At 35.6% G+C, this 15,422-nt stretch overlaps 1 protein-coding gene across 5 annotated transcripts in view; it reads left to right on the top strand.

Annotated features, from left to right (window-relative positions):
* The window catches only part of LOC149559450 (uncharacterized), a 67,063-nt gene extending 55,340 nt beyond the window's left edge, over positions 1-11,723 (top strand). For 4 of the 5 annotated variants that reach the window (XR_016365157.1, XM_089833351.1, XM_089833365.1 and 1 more), the window contains one exon: positions 7,926-11,723. Coding sequence is in view for 3 of the 5 variants with exons in the window: in XM_089833356.1 (XP_089689482.1) it covers positions 7,926-7,971 (46 nt within the window). In the remaining 2 variants the exon portion in view is untranslated. The remainder of the gene's footprint in view (positions 1-7,925) is intronic. The other variant, XM_089833357.1, reaches the window with a different exon arrangement.
* The last annotated feature ends 3,699 nt before the right edge of the window (positions 11,724-15,422 follow it).

Here is a 15,422-nt window from a genome sequence, read left to right as displayed (position 1 = left end):
TTGTTGGATATAATCTAGAGCTATTTTATACATCATTATTTTAGTAAGTTCTTAGTTTTTATTTCTATTTTTACAAGATGATTTCATTGAAGAATCCTTACCAAAAAAAAGGTAGGAATAAAAATATGGAAACATTCTTGTATTTTATGGATAAATGCAATGCTTTGAGTATTGACCAATTCAAATGTGATTTATATAACTTAATACAAATGTTATAGTACAGACACAAGTAGAATGTATTATAATATTGAAATGTCAATTGAAATTGACATTAATGTCTTAGAACTACGTACTTGACCATGTCATCTAGACACTGTGCCATACATGTCCATAACCATGAATTGAAAAGATAATTCTCCTCAGTCCATATCAAATGAATGCCTCTCAAACTTCCTACACTAACCATTCCAATGAACACATCTCTAATCACAAGAGATAACACCATCATCTCCATCTCTAAGTTTCCATGAGCACGTGCCTCTAATCAATCCTTGCCAACTCCAAATGTAATAGTACAATATCACAAAGTATCTAACAAATGATCAATGTACTTAAAAAAGAAAGAAACTAAACCGAGATCAACAAGCCAAAGCTCCAACCATAGTATCAGGAACATAAACATGACAACATGATCTAAATACTCTCAACTAGAGAGATTACATGCTCCATTTAAACATATAATAAGATGTTAAATGAAAAACATAAACCACACCCTTATCAAAGAATCTATTGAGCCCTCAAGTCATCAACATCTTCAGTTACATGAAGATCAACATCTCCATATAGTACTTCAGAAAATGTGAAAAGATCCTTTTGCAACAATAGAATCTCGTGCCTTCAACATCTACAATACCAATGAAGATCAATTACTTTGTCATTGCCAATAACTCCCACTAAACCATGGTGTCGAGTAACACATGGCATCTACGTCATTGCCAACAACTCCCACTATATGGTGATGCCGAGTCACAAATGGCATCGTGAGAAACATCTTCCACGAAGATTGAATTACTCTAACCAGTCATCATCACATGATCGAGTAGCCAAAGCAACACTGCTTGCATCTTCATCATCACTTTGAGAAGACTCAAAATTGGAAGACTATGTATTTTCTTCTTTTTCTTATTCTCTTTGCAGTCCTTTCGGATATTATCAATCTACTCGCAATTCCAACACTTCGCTTTGGACTTCTTCCTAGGACATTCAGGCTTCATGTCCTTCTTGCTTTTGTCCTTCGCTCTGCCTTGAACGATGAGAGTCTCCTTAGCCACCTCAGAAGATTTCCTCTGTATCTCCTCTAACAAAAGTGCATCAGCCACTTCATCCATTTTTAATTGGGCGGTAGTACTTCCAACGACCATCACAAGATGATCCCATGAATCAGGTAATAAGCATAGCAGTAACATGCAACACTCTTCTTCACTAATAGATACACCAACAAATGTCAGTTGTACAATCACCATATTGAATGAGTTTAAATGATCTGCCATAGCCGTTCCTCCGTCCATCTTCAAAGAGTGCAACTTCTTTCTCAGAAGAGCTTGTTTACCAAGGATTTTCCCTCATAAATATCTCCCAACTTTTTCGATAAAGAATGTGCAATTTTCTCCTCGTGAACACTCAAGAGAGTAGGATCCACAAGACATAGCCTTATTAGTCCTTTGGCATTTCAATATGCTAAAACCCAATCTTCTTGCTTCATGCCTGAAGGCTTGTTAATAGATATAGGAACCCGCAGATCACGATCAACCAATATATCTTCAACTTTAAGTTTTCACAACTCAAAGTTTTTACCATTGAACTTTTCAATCTCTACTCTCCTTGTACCTGCCATCTCAATTACCAGATAAACACTTTCCAAACCCCCACTAGAACCGAATTGACATAGAAAACAACCCTACCCGACAAGGATAACCCAGGCTCTAATACCACTAGTTAGGAAAGCTACTTGTGGAAAATGCCTTCCAAATGCCAATTTACAAGGGAAATATAAAAGATTGTAAATCTACTTTAGAACATTGAAAAACAATATGCACACAAGATAAATATAGCAAAGTTAGATTTAATGTGAGAAACGCTTTCGAGTAAAACACACCACCCAAAAACCCCCAAGAAACTTGGTATTACAGTAAACAATTTACATACAACGAACTCTAGTTTCTAGATAGACTCATAGTCTCGGATTGCCATTACAATCAACTTGACTTTCATAGCCTTAGCCTGTTTAGCCCAAGGAATCCCGCATACATTTAAACACTTTACAATTTGTTATGAAACCGGGTGCATTAACTGGCACATAACAAAAAGGGTTTCTAACAGTCCCAACAATCACTCATCCATTTGACGGTCACTCCTCCAGTTGGGAGTCCCTTCAACATCGGATCACTCCCTTTGGCCTCTGAAAGTCCCTTTAGCATGGGATCACTCCCTTATGTTAGAATCTGAAAAGATTAATAACCCAGAAAACTAGTGCAAAGAGTAAATATCTAAACTATGAATGCAAATGATACAAAATCAAAATAGCATCATAGAGTTAGTCTCCAAGAGAGTAATGCAAATGCTGGAAGCAAAATAGCATTAAGAGGATGCAAAAATAAGAGATGCAAATACAAGCCAGGTAGCATGCTTATATAGGCTAGGAAGAGGGAGGAGGTGGCAACACCAACCAATGAGGAGCAACCATCTATCGGACTAAAGATAGCAAAGTATCTTCCCAAGATAGCTAATGGATGCTCACATGTAGAAAGGTGACACCTCACAACCATTCCCCTAATAAGACATGCTTTATTAACCTAAGCGAGATTATTAAAAGTGTAGGAAAAACCTAGCAAAATAGAAAAAATAAAAAACTACACTAACACCCCCCCATAAGCGAAGATTAGGTGGATGTAGAAATGGGTCCCGACAAGTCAAGCCTGATGAGGTACCCATGTACATAAAATTCCCCCAAAAGAGAGAGAAAAGAGACTCCCCAAAGAAAATTAGGACTGCAAGTGAGAGGAAGAGGCCCCCCCAAAAGATGAAGCATCCTGCACCTCCAGCAAAGCTTGCAAATTTTGTCTGGTTGATCCACTTACATCGAACAAGTTTTCTTCCCTTAGGAAAAGGGACAAGATCCCAAGTGTGGTTCCTCATCAAGGAACTATACTCTTCCTGCATAGCTGTATCCAACTCAGAAATACCAGAAGCCTCATGAAAGGACTGTGGATTTGAGGCAGTAGCAATGAAGATATGTAGAGCATCCTGGAATTGTGAACGAGTCTGCTTGGTGTCTGATGGATCCCCAACCGAATCACTTGCAAACTGCAAGGTCTGTCTAGCCCAAAGTGGACCAGAAGATGGAGAATCTAGAGGAGAATCATCAACCTGTAAATGATGACTAGGAGAGGAAGGAGGTGAGTCCTCTGAATCACTCTCTGCATCAAAAGTGGAGGTAGAAGACTGCTCAAGTGAATCTGACCCATTAGAAGATCTATCATGTATTCCAAGTGACTCCAATGTCAAAGTAGAAGGCAACCCTATGACCATGCTCTGCTGGTTAAGCTGATGCAAATAGTGGAAGTTAAGATGGCCAAACCGCTCATGCCATAATCTGCTCACATCATTAGAGTGAATGAGTGAAACAATCAAACGAGGATCAGGAACAAAGTGAGAAAACATATAGAGTCGTGACTGATAATCTGCTCTCCCAAGTGCAGCTATAGAATCATTGTGCAACTCACGGATCTCCACTGAATCAGGAGTGAACTCAACCCGCTTGCCTAAACCTGTGTGAGTGATCTGGTGTACTGATAGGAGATTAGTTGACAATGAGGGTACATAAGGAACATCATGGAATGTGCCATCCCCCACATCAACAGACCCTCTCCCACACACCTCAACAAGAGTGTTATCACCCATCAAAATAGAAGGCATAGTACACGGCTCCAAGGATGCAAGTTCTTCCTTAGATGAAGCCATGTGGTGTGAAGCACCCGAATCAAGAACCCAAGTGGATGGTGAGGAAGCAACTGCAAAAAGGGCCTTGCCCTTTCCTTTCCCCTTGTTGTTTTCTTTTTCCTTGTTAGACCCTTCATTAGAACTTTGTTTGATAGACTCAGGAACACTGATATTATTTTTCTCAAGAATGTCTGTCAAGTGATCAAGTTGTTTCTGCAAACATTTATGTTCATCATGACCAGGTCTTTCACAATAGGCACATTTGACCTTTTCTTTCTTAGGCTTATCGCCCTTGGAAGATGGTGTATCAATAGTTGCTTTTGAAGAAACTGGCATCTGATCCTTCTTCTCCTCGCTATTCTTTTGTTTCTTGTCCTTACTATTGTTGTTACTACTTTGTCCTTGTTGTTCTTTTGTGCCTTGGTTGGCAGCCAAGGCATGTGACTTAGAGGACTTAAGAATGCCCATCTGGATTAGCTTATCTTGTTCTCAAGTGAGATTGACAGCAAAATCATCTAAAGATGGCATGGTAAATTGAGTACCAAGTGCACCCTTAGTAGCATAGAAGGTAGAGACAAACACAGAATATTCTGAACTTAGCTTAGAGAGAATACTAAGAATCAATTTTTCATCTTTCTTTTCAATTCCACATTGTTTTAACTGTAGCCTTAGTGATTTCAATTTGGTGAAGAAATCTTGGATTGTGTTGAAATTGCTTGGACTCAAACTAATTAATTCATTTTCCAACATATGACCCCTCATTGAATCTTGTGTGCCAAATAGTGTTTCTAGCTTTGTCCATACTTCATTTGGTGTATCCAAAGACTCAATGTGAAATAGCAAGTCAGGAGAAACAGACAAACACAATGTTCCAAATGCCTCATCACATTTGTTAAACCACTTAGGCTTATCTTCATCTTTAGCAGGTTCAGTTTCAAGTCCCATAGTTATCCTATTTATTCTAGCTTTCCTTAAGTGAATTGTCATGCGTGATTTCCACTCAAAATAATTTTATGGAATTAAGATGGGCATATTTTTTTGATCCATGATGAAGAAATGCAGAGAAGAAATGCTAGAAGGAAGAGAACCCAGCCACGACAATGCCCCCCCCCAAAGAAATATGATTTGACACTTTATTTTAGTGCGTTTACAACTACCACTAGAAAGAAATACTTAGTGGTCTTGATTTCAATGCATTACAAACCCTCATGAAGAGCATATGCTAAAAGTGAAACTTGGGCACAATAATCAAGGAAACAATAGCACCACTGCGATCTACTCGAAAAATCATGCACTTTCAAAAAAAGAATCGCCTCGATACGAGGTCGTATGAAAAAGTTATGATCCTCCGAAGTTTCCAAAACGAGAACTGTGCACAGTCACGGCTGAGAATCTGCAATTTTTGAAGAATTCATGCATGAAAATTAAAAAACAACTCCACTAGTGGATAGAGCACAAAAAAATAGCCAAGTTCATAACAAGAATCATCAAAATCGGAGTCTGTACGAGCAAGAACGAGACATTTGAAAACTGCGTTCAAATTTGCGACTGCCAACGGAGAGGGGTATGGCTGTAGCTTTGCATGTTCGATTCTGCAAAATATACAGGTTGCATGAAAAATCTAAAAGATATCTAGATGGTTTTTCGGTGCTGCGAATAAAACCCAGAAAGCGTTTTTCTTGCTGATGTACAGAAGATGTTGCTGTAGTGTAAATCAAACGCCTTTAACAGTAAAAAACGGCTCCAAAAATCAAAAAACAACCCCAGCAACCAAAATATGACATGCAAATGCTGGATCAGCTTCCTAAGTCCATCAATGGCATGCTGGAACCTGCAAAACTGATTGAAAACTCCAAATATGCAAGTTGGTTATCAGATTTGAGATTGAAACCCCAGAGAAAAACCGTTTTTGTCAAAACTTTTTTGATTCTCAGGATCATCCAAAGATGTAAGAGAAGAGCATACTTCGTTTTTCAAAAAACTACAATAAAGTTTATTTGCCCCCCCCCCCGAATCTCTCAAATAAGGAAACTAAAATCTACTCTTGCACATAAAAAAGCTCTGATACCATGTTAGAATCTGAAAAGATTAATAACCCAGAAAACTAGTGCAAAGAGTAAATATCTAAACTATGAATGCAAACGATACAAAATCAAAATAGCATCATAGAGTTAGTCTCCAAGAGAGTAATGCAAATGCTGGAAGCAAAATAGCATTAAGAGGACGCAAAAATAAGAGATGCAAATACAAGCCAGGTAGCATGCTTATATAGGCTAGGAAGAGGGAGGAGGTGGCAACACCAACCAATGAGGAGCAACCATCTATCGGACTAAGGATAGTAAAGTATCTTCCCAAGATAGCTAATGGATGCTCACATGTAGGAAGGTGACACCTCACAACCATTCCCCTAATAAGATATGCTTTATTAACCTAAGCAAGATTATTAAAAGTGTAGGAAAAACCTAGCAAAATAGAAAAAATAAAAAACTACACTAACACCTTCGACCTCTAAAACTCCCCTCGACATCAGGGCCTCAGACACTCCCTTCGAGCCTCGGTCCCTCGTAACAACTTTGTCATACTGCTTCACCGTACACAAACCTCACATTGTTGTGTCGTACGTCTCACTTCCATTGTACACAAAAAACAATGGTGTGTCACCGTACAGTGACCCACCTCCACTGTACGGTACGGTGGACTCATTGTACGATGAGGTTCCTTGCACAGTACAGTGCACTTCGTCATCTTAACATTAGGGACTCTAGTATCTTACAAGTCTTTATCTAATATTTCATTGTAGACAAAGGGAGTAATAAGCAACTCTTTGATAAAAAAATAATGCATGAGTTTCTGTAAGTTGGTCTAGAAAAAAAAATGGTTTGGAAGGTTGGAAAGATGTAGGATCTCCACAAGCAATTATATTTGCTTGGTGTTTAGTGACAACATAACTAGGACCTTTATTATAGTGGCTACTCGAGATTCAATTTCTTCAATAAAGTCAACTACATAATCAGATGGTGGAGCGGTATGGATATGCTAGTAAAATTAGTGAAGGTAATTATATTGTATGTTAAGGCATTAGAAATGGGACGTGGCTATTCTCTCACAAAAATGTACAGTTGACCAATTTTCAAAAGATCGAAAACATTAAGGATTTTTTTTGAAAATTTCAACATTTGGTCTTCATGACCTGCATAGTTTGTAGTAAAAAACAACAAAAAATTTGGGAAAAAATCACTATGTTTTCATGAATTTGGAAAAAAAGAAGTTTGATTTTCTGTTGTCTTCCGTACTTTTTTGTGAGAGATTAGCTTGTACCTTAGAAATGATCTTTGTAGGTGGTTACTTGTTCATTGAGAATTTAGGAGAGTGACTTTTGATTTCAGCAATAGAATAATAGATGAGATATTGGATATAATTTCTCGATTTGATAGATTTGATATACATTTACCGTATTCATAATATATGTTTTCCTCAGACCAAACAAATTTTGACAGGTTCTCAATTATATTGTTTTTTTATAAGTTTGATTGCACTAATTTATGAAAGAATCACTTCTATGGGACTCACCAACGAAATACGTTTACATTTTAGAGGGCTATATTCCTGAACCTACTCATTTGAAATATTGACATTATATCTGACAATCCGGACATTTGGATTATTTTGGGAATATGATGGTATAGGTGTTTGGATACCTGTGGAGTTCTTTGACTAAAAGTAACCTTTGCTTCCCACACCAAGAAAATGATTAATATTCTACGTTAGGTTTTGTTGTTTGATGATATTGATTTTATCTTTAAGAGAGATTATTGGCTGACATATAACATCTCGTGAATGGCACTTCATTTTTTTATATTTGAGTACTTCTGCTTTGACATCGACTTATTCCAAACTCTAGTGATTATTTGGCTCCTCCTCATTTCATGCTTTATTCTCACTCTATACAACTTTAAATATTGTCTGATCACCTCCTTTTTCAACAGCTGTGACCACCACAGGAAGAATCTCTGCTCTGGAATGAATTCATAGGCCATTTCTAATCTCTGATGTTACCCAAACTAATTATCATACCTTTGTAACGCATTTCAGTGGCGTCCTAGCATTGGTCTTCAGGAGAATCAAGCTTTACCAATCTATTTTAAAAGAATCCATTTGATGACAAGTGAATATGAAAGGAACCAAATCGTAAGATTAAAATAAAAACACCATTATCATGATCAAGTGCTCAATTCCATCTCTTTTCAATACTAAATTACTCTTGTTTAGGAAAATGGAGTAGTCCATTACTATGTTTTCGCTTGTTTTTATAGGAAAGTAGGAGAGTCATACATCAGGTGGTCGTCTTGTTAGGAAAAGAAAGGGAGTCTATTATCAAGTTTTTAGTTGTTGTCTAATTAACTCTCTTAATTAAAATTAGAATCACATATTCTTTTATGGACTATCTTTGATATTGAGGTGTTTTTTACATGGTATCAGATTATGATATTGTTATAAAGATTTAATTATTTAGTTATTTCAAATTCATTGACTTATTTTTTATGGCGGACTCACAGAGACCCACCCACTTTTCATAGAATGAATGGTCTTCATAACACTCATTGCATCTAGATGATGCTTAGAAATGTGGAGTATTGAGATTTGAATACATCACAAGTTTCTACAACTATTTAAATAAATTATAACTACGTAAGTAGATTGCTTATTAGTTTTCTCACCAATGTTTCAGATCACACTCCATGATATATCATCAAGATGAAAGAGTGCTAATAGAGGTACAAAAATTACTTCTTGAACGTTCACAGATCTTATGATGCTATTGCTAGAATTTAACAATGTAGTTTTCGAGTCAAATTCATTGACACATAATTTCATGAGTAATGGTGTTTGGCACAACTCCATCCCTCATGAAAATAAATTGTTCACGTAGGAGATATTTTTTACAAGGCATCAAATTATGATATTGTCAAAAGAATTTAACTATTTAGTTTTCCCGTCTAACTCATTGACACATTTTTCATGAGTAGTGATGGTTCACACAAACCTTCTCCTCCTAGAATGAATGGTCCTCTTAGCACTCATAGCATCTAGATGGTGCTTAGAGGGGTAAAGTGCTAAAATTTTAATAGACAACATATTTGCAGAACTGTTGAAAGAAGTTGTACCTACTTTTGATTTAGATTGTTCGGTAGTTTTCTCAACAACATTATGATCACACTCCATCATACATCATCAAACTGAATGAGTGCTAATAGAGGTAGAAAAACTACCTCCTGAAATGTTATGTATCTCTACAAAGACACTTAGGAATCAAGTATGTAGATTTTGAGTCAAACTCATTGACACATATTTCATGAGTTTGACACAAACCCATACCTCATGCCAATTCATGGTTCACTCAGTAGTCATTGTATCCAAATAATGTTCAAAGGGGTGATGCATTGAAACTTTCAAAGACTACAAAAATTCACAATCAATGAATTAATCTGTAACTACATTTGGATTAGATTGTGGGATAGTTTTCTCATCAATGTTTTTGTCAAAACACAAACTTCTACGATAAAAAGAATGCAAAGTGGTCTCCAAAAATTTACATAAAATTAAATTTACAAATTCTATCTCTACAAACATAAATTATAAGAAAAACTATGCTAGTAGAGGGATAATCTATAATATATATCCTACAAATGAATTGTGAAAAGAAGAAAGACAAGACATCCCATTCTAGAAAGAATTGATACTCATAAGAAAAATATATTTATACAAACAATAGCGACAACATAATCAATGCAAATTGACAAGGAACTAGAAGAAGAAGAAGATGAGGTGGGTATACAAGGAAAACCTCTGGAAAAAATTCAAAGAAAACAGATCAATAAAAATCAACATTTTCTCTATCAATGAAGGTGATGAGGGAAAGAAATATATTCTATCATAGATTGAAAGTCATTGGTATTGATATTATTAGAGACTCTAGTCTCTTGCAAGTCATTATCTAAGACCTCCTTGTGGACAAAGGAAGTAATAAAAAGCTCAAAGGTAAAAATTTATATATGAGGTTTTGTAAGTTGGTCTAGAAAAAATATTGTTTGGAAGGTTGGGAAGATGACGTGAGATCTCTTGAAGCAATTATATTTTCTTGGTGTTTGGTGACAACATAACAAGTCAAGATTCAATCTCTTCAATACAACCAAGTACATAATCATATGGTGGGGCGGTATGGATATTTGAGTAAAATTAGTAGAAGTAATCATATTATATATGAAGGCAATGGAAATGATCTTTGTACATGGTTAATTGTTCATTTAAGAATTTAATAATATTACTTTCAGAAATACAATAATCAGTCAGATCTCTGATATGGAAATTCAATAAACTTTTACCTAATTTTATTCATAATATTTATTTTCTTCATACCAAATAAATTTTGATAGGTTCTCAACTATATTATTATTTTATAAGTTTGATTGCACTAATTTACTTTTACAGGGAATTCAATTATATTGTTTTTTATAAGGTTGATTGCACTCATTCATGAAAGACCCACTTGTATGGATTCACTAATGAGATATGTTTTGGATTCACCAACGAAATATGTTTACATTTTAGAGGGCTATTTGAAAGGTTAATCGAAAAGTGCAAACGAAAAGTGCAGACCAGCAACACATAAATACAATAGTTTATTGTGGTTCACCACAAATCCTGGCTATGTCTACAATGAGAACAAAAGAATATTATTAATTGAAAAGATTGAGTTTACAAATGATTGTAATCAGCATTTATAGATCACAAGCAATCAACTGAAAAGATATAATTAGTGGAAGGAGAATCCCAGGAGATTGTTGGTCTTCACATACTTAACACTACTTTGCCGAACCGACTCATTTGAAATACTCACATTATATGTGACAATCCGGACATCTGGACCATTCTGGGAATATGATGGTGTAGGTGTTTGGATATTTTTGGAGTTCTTTGACTGAAAGCAACCATTGCTTCCCCACCCAGAAAAGGCTTAATATTCTATGTTGGGTTTTGTGGTTTGATGATGGTGATTTTATCTTCAAGAGAGAATTTTCGCCGACATGTAACATCTCGTGAATGGTACTTCATTTTTTATTTATTTCATCTGTTCCGTTTGACATCGACTTATTCCAAACTCTGGTGATTATTTGGCTCCTCCTCATTTGATGCGCTTCATTCTCACTCTTTACAACTTTAAATATTTGTCTGATCACCTCCTTTTTCTACAGCTGTGACCACCACAGGAATGGAATTCAAGAGATTCAGAATATCTTCTCTGGTATAAATTCATTGGCCACTTTTAATCTCTGATGTAACCCAAACTAATGACACTTTTGTAATGCATTTCAGTGGCGTACTAGCATTGGTCTTCAGGAGAATCAAGCTTTGCTATTAACATAACCCGTGAATATGAAAGGAACCAAATCGGAAAATTGAAACAAAAAAAAAATTTCAGTTGTTTTAACAGGAAAAGAGGACGGTCCATCATCAGGTTTCTGGTTGTCTTGTTAGAAAAAAAGGAGTCTATAATCAAGTTTTCAGTTGTTGTCTAGTGAATCTCTAAATTAAAACTAGAATAACAGATTCTTTAAGCACAATTCAATTATGTGCTTATTTCAAATTCATTGACATATATTTCATGGAGGGCTCATATAAACTCATTTTTTTTTTAATAGATGATGAGTGGAAGGGTGAAATATTAGAATTTGAATAGATCACAGATTTTTACAACTATTGAAATAATTATAACTATTTAATTAGATTGTTTATCAGTCTTCTCACCAATATTTCAGATTACATTCTATGATATATCATCAAGATGAAACAGTGCTAATAGAGGTATGATTACTTCTTTAAAGATCACATATCTTATGATACTATTGCTAGGATTCAACTATAAGGAGTCGAATTCCTTGACACATAATTTCAACAGTAATGGTGTTTCACACAAATCTATCCCTCATGAAAATGAATTGTTCACTTAGTACTCATTATATATAAATGATGCTAAAAACGATGAAATATTAGAACTTTCAAAGATACATTTTTATAATCAATGAATTAAACTATAACTACTTTTAACATAAACTGTGTAATATTTTTTTTGTTACTGTATTTCCTCAAATCACTATCTGCCATCTATTTGCAAAATAAGTAAAGATATAGTAAATATATAAAGGTCTACAATTTCCCCAAAATTTACTTGTTCCAATTCTCCACTCTATTTTAGAGAATATTAATTATTCTATCCAGATATAGCTAATGTGTTTTTTAAGACTTGTTTCCCAGACTAAATTTGTAGTAAATTAGGTGTGACAGTGATTAATGTGATATTTTGATAAGGTGCCAACCTTTGAAAGTGGCATCATGTTTACTTTACTAAACAACTGTTTTCCTAATACTCATTTGGATCCTTTAAAGATGGTAACACTAGAAAATGACAGGACTTTATAATTTCTTGGTTCCTTCAATAGTTCTTTAAAAAGATAAAATGTATGACATATTATATATAGTTGTACAATTAAAAGTGATCTCTATGTCATTTCCATAATTTATGAGTTTGGTTTGTTACTAGTCACTTTTAAAACAATTTAGAAACTAAATACTTTTTCAAGAATGCAATCTAAACTTTGAAAAAAATTTAAATATAGCTAATGTTTGCTCAATTGCAGGGATGTCTAGAAGGAGACTTGAATTTCTTTTGAATAAAACTAATATAAATGTTATAGTAATATCATATGAGTTTGGTTTGTTTTAGATTAAGGTAAAAGTAGGTTTTGAAGGGGTCCCAAAACCCTTTACATCTAGGAGAAAGATAAACCATTATGCACAACCAGGTACAAAGACCAGAAACCAGCTAAACAGCTAAATCAGATTTTACAGGGCCCTGAGACCAACAAATTTGACCAAAAAAATCAACCAAAACAATACTGGACCCTAGAAGGTCAACAAACTGGAACAACAACCTGAAAAACCTCCCAAACCAGTATCCAACGAACTAGTAAAGCAACCAGTTCACCAACACAAAAAATCAATCATCATAAGGAAACATAAGATTTTTCTTTAGATATGAATTTTTCCTTACTTGATCGAAGGACCCTATCTAAAGGGGGGGCAAAAGAATTAGACTTCTTTCATTTAACCGCGATCCAACCCTCCTCAATCTTCGCAGCCTTAGCGACCCAAGCCTCAGAAGACAAAGACCCGAGGAACCTAGGGGATGCAGAAGCCACAACAACCTTTGTGAGAGAATTAGACAACATCTGACCCCTAGGAGGGACATCCGAACCAGGGGAAGAGACCAAAGCATCCACCTACACCACCGTCTCGGACTAAAAGCATACCTCAGCCACAGAATCTTTAGACGCATCCAAGGAGAGTTCCACCAGAGCATCCTCCTCAGCCACCGGCTCAGAGCTAGCCTTAGCCTCAGGATCCTCAAGAGCAACCAAGGAATGTTTCACCGTGTAGTGCTTAGAGGAGGCCTTTGACCACCAAGAAGGTGGTCGCCTAGATTTGGGTTTCCTAGCAGCACAACGAGCAGCAATATGACTTGTCAAGTGACATTTTCTGCAACGAAAAGGGATACGAGTTTGGTTTGTTACTAATTGCTTTTAAAACAATTTAGAAGCTAAATACTTTTTCAAGAATGAAATCTGAACTTTGAATTTTTTTTAAATATAGCTAATGTTTGCTCAACTGCAAGGATGTCTAGAAGGAGACTTGAATTTCTTTTGAATAAAACTAATATAAATGTTATAGTAATATCATAGTGTAAATTTGATTTATTCTTTCACATGGTATGATTATAAATTATATTTTTTTATTATACTAATAAAGTTTACAAGTATGTAGTATTGTTATTTGTTATCAAGTTTTAAATTATATGCTCATATTGTATATACATAGATTTTTTATTAGTTTAGTTTTTAATTTGGGAAAATGTTTTAATGTGTATTTTCTAATTAATGATTCAATATTATATAAAGTTGTTTTGGTTTCTCCATTCTTTATCAATCCTTAAACATGTGGCTTATATTTATTCACGTCTACTCACATGCCAATATATTTTTCCATTGTTTATCCATATAAACTAGGAAATACAATTAAAAATTGCCCAATCTAGGAATCCATGTAATACCCAACCAAGGAACCATTGGAATATAGAATAATATATGCACTAATATTTTTTATTACAACAACATAATCATTAATAATATAAGTATATAAATATAAAGAACATAATATAAGCAATAACGAAAGATTTGTATACAAGTAGAATTCTTCACAATAATTTGTGGATCCCATGACCACCACAAATGCTCCACTAAAATAGGTACACATTGTTAGTGTACAATTTTTTCCTTTTAAGTATTAACTAATTCTTGACTCTATCTCCAAATCTAGGAAAACACACATACTAACAAATGAGTCCATTTACTAGATAACATTTGTTTAGATCTTGGAATGGCACCTGCGTCTCCATCTGCGACTCCATCTACTGTGCCTACGAAGGGGATTGCTCCCAGTTCTTTTTCTGCCACTGTGCTAACCTTTGGGCGACCCTCTTCCTTGGGTGTGGGGGTAGGTAGGGTTGGCTCGACATCTGCTTCCATGGGTCAAGACTCAATCTTTTGCAATGCCTTCGATGGGATTCATACTTTGGCTCTTACCATTGGGTCTAGTTTTAGTGGCCCCTTTGTAGTTGCCCTTGTTGGGATGACTCTTACTCCACCTCGTGGTGCTGTGGGTAGATCAACCATCTCTTACATTGATGTAGCTGCTTATGAGGCCGACATTGGAGGTGGCTTTGGTGGTCAAGTTGTGTGTTTGAGGCTCTGTGATGCTGTGCCTATTGCTTTAAGTAACCCGATTATGATTGATTTAGAGTTTGATATTACTGATGAGATTTCCACTTATGTGGATGAATTCTCTTCTACTACTGCTATTTTTTGTTTTAAGCATTTTTGGCCCTCTCTATTGGATCTGAACGCTTGGATCTCTCGAGTTTGGGAGCCCCTCATTTTGGAAATAGCCTAGATTTAGCCTATGGCAAGGGGTTTTTTCATTGTGAATTTTGCTACTACTGAAGATAGAAATGCCATCCTGTGCCATGGTTTTCCATGGGGGGAGAAGTTCCCCTTGATGGCTAAACCTTGGTATAAGGATTTTGATCCGTCGAAGGAATCTTTTAATAAAATTTCGTTGTGGGTTAGGCTGTCGAATCTCCCCCTTCACCTATGGTTGGATTCAGTCCTAGAGGCAGTGGGGGAGGCCTTCGGGGACTTCTTATTGGTTGATACAATGTCTTTCAATGTGTTTTGGATGACGTATGCTTGCATTCTTATGGAGATTGATGTCTCCAAGGGACTTCTTGAAAAGATTAAGTTGGTTTCCCCTTTTGGCTCGTGGATTTAGTTTTTTGATAATGAGGGTATCCCCTTTAGATGTAGGAAATG

This window comes from Cupressus sempervirens, chromosome 5 (assembly GCF_028749045.1).
Source record: "Cupressus sempervirens isolate cs-2001-9-10 chromosome 5, ASM2874904v1, whole genome shotgun sequence".
Taxonomy (NCBI): Eukaryota; Viridiplantae; Streptophyta; class Pinopsida; order Cupressales; family Cupressaceae; genus Cupressus; species Cupressus sempervirens.
This window is presented reverse-complemented; position numbering and strand designations above follow the sequence as displayed.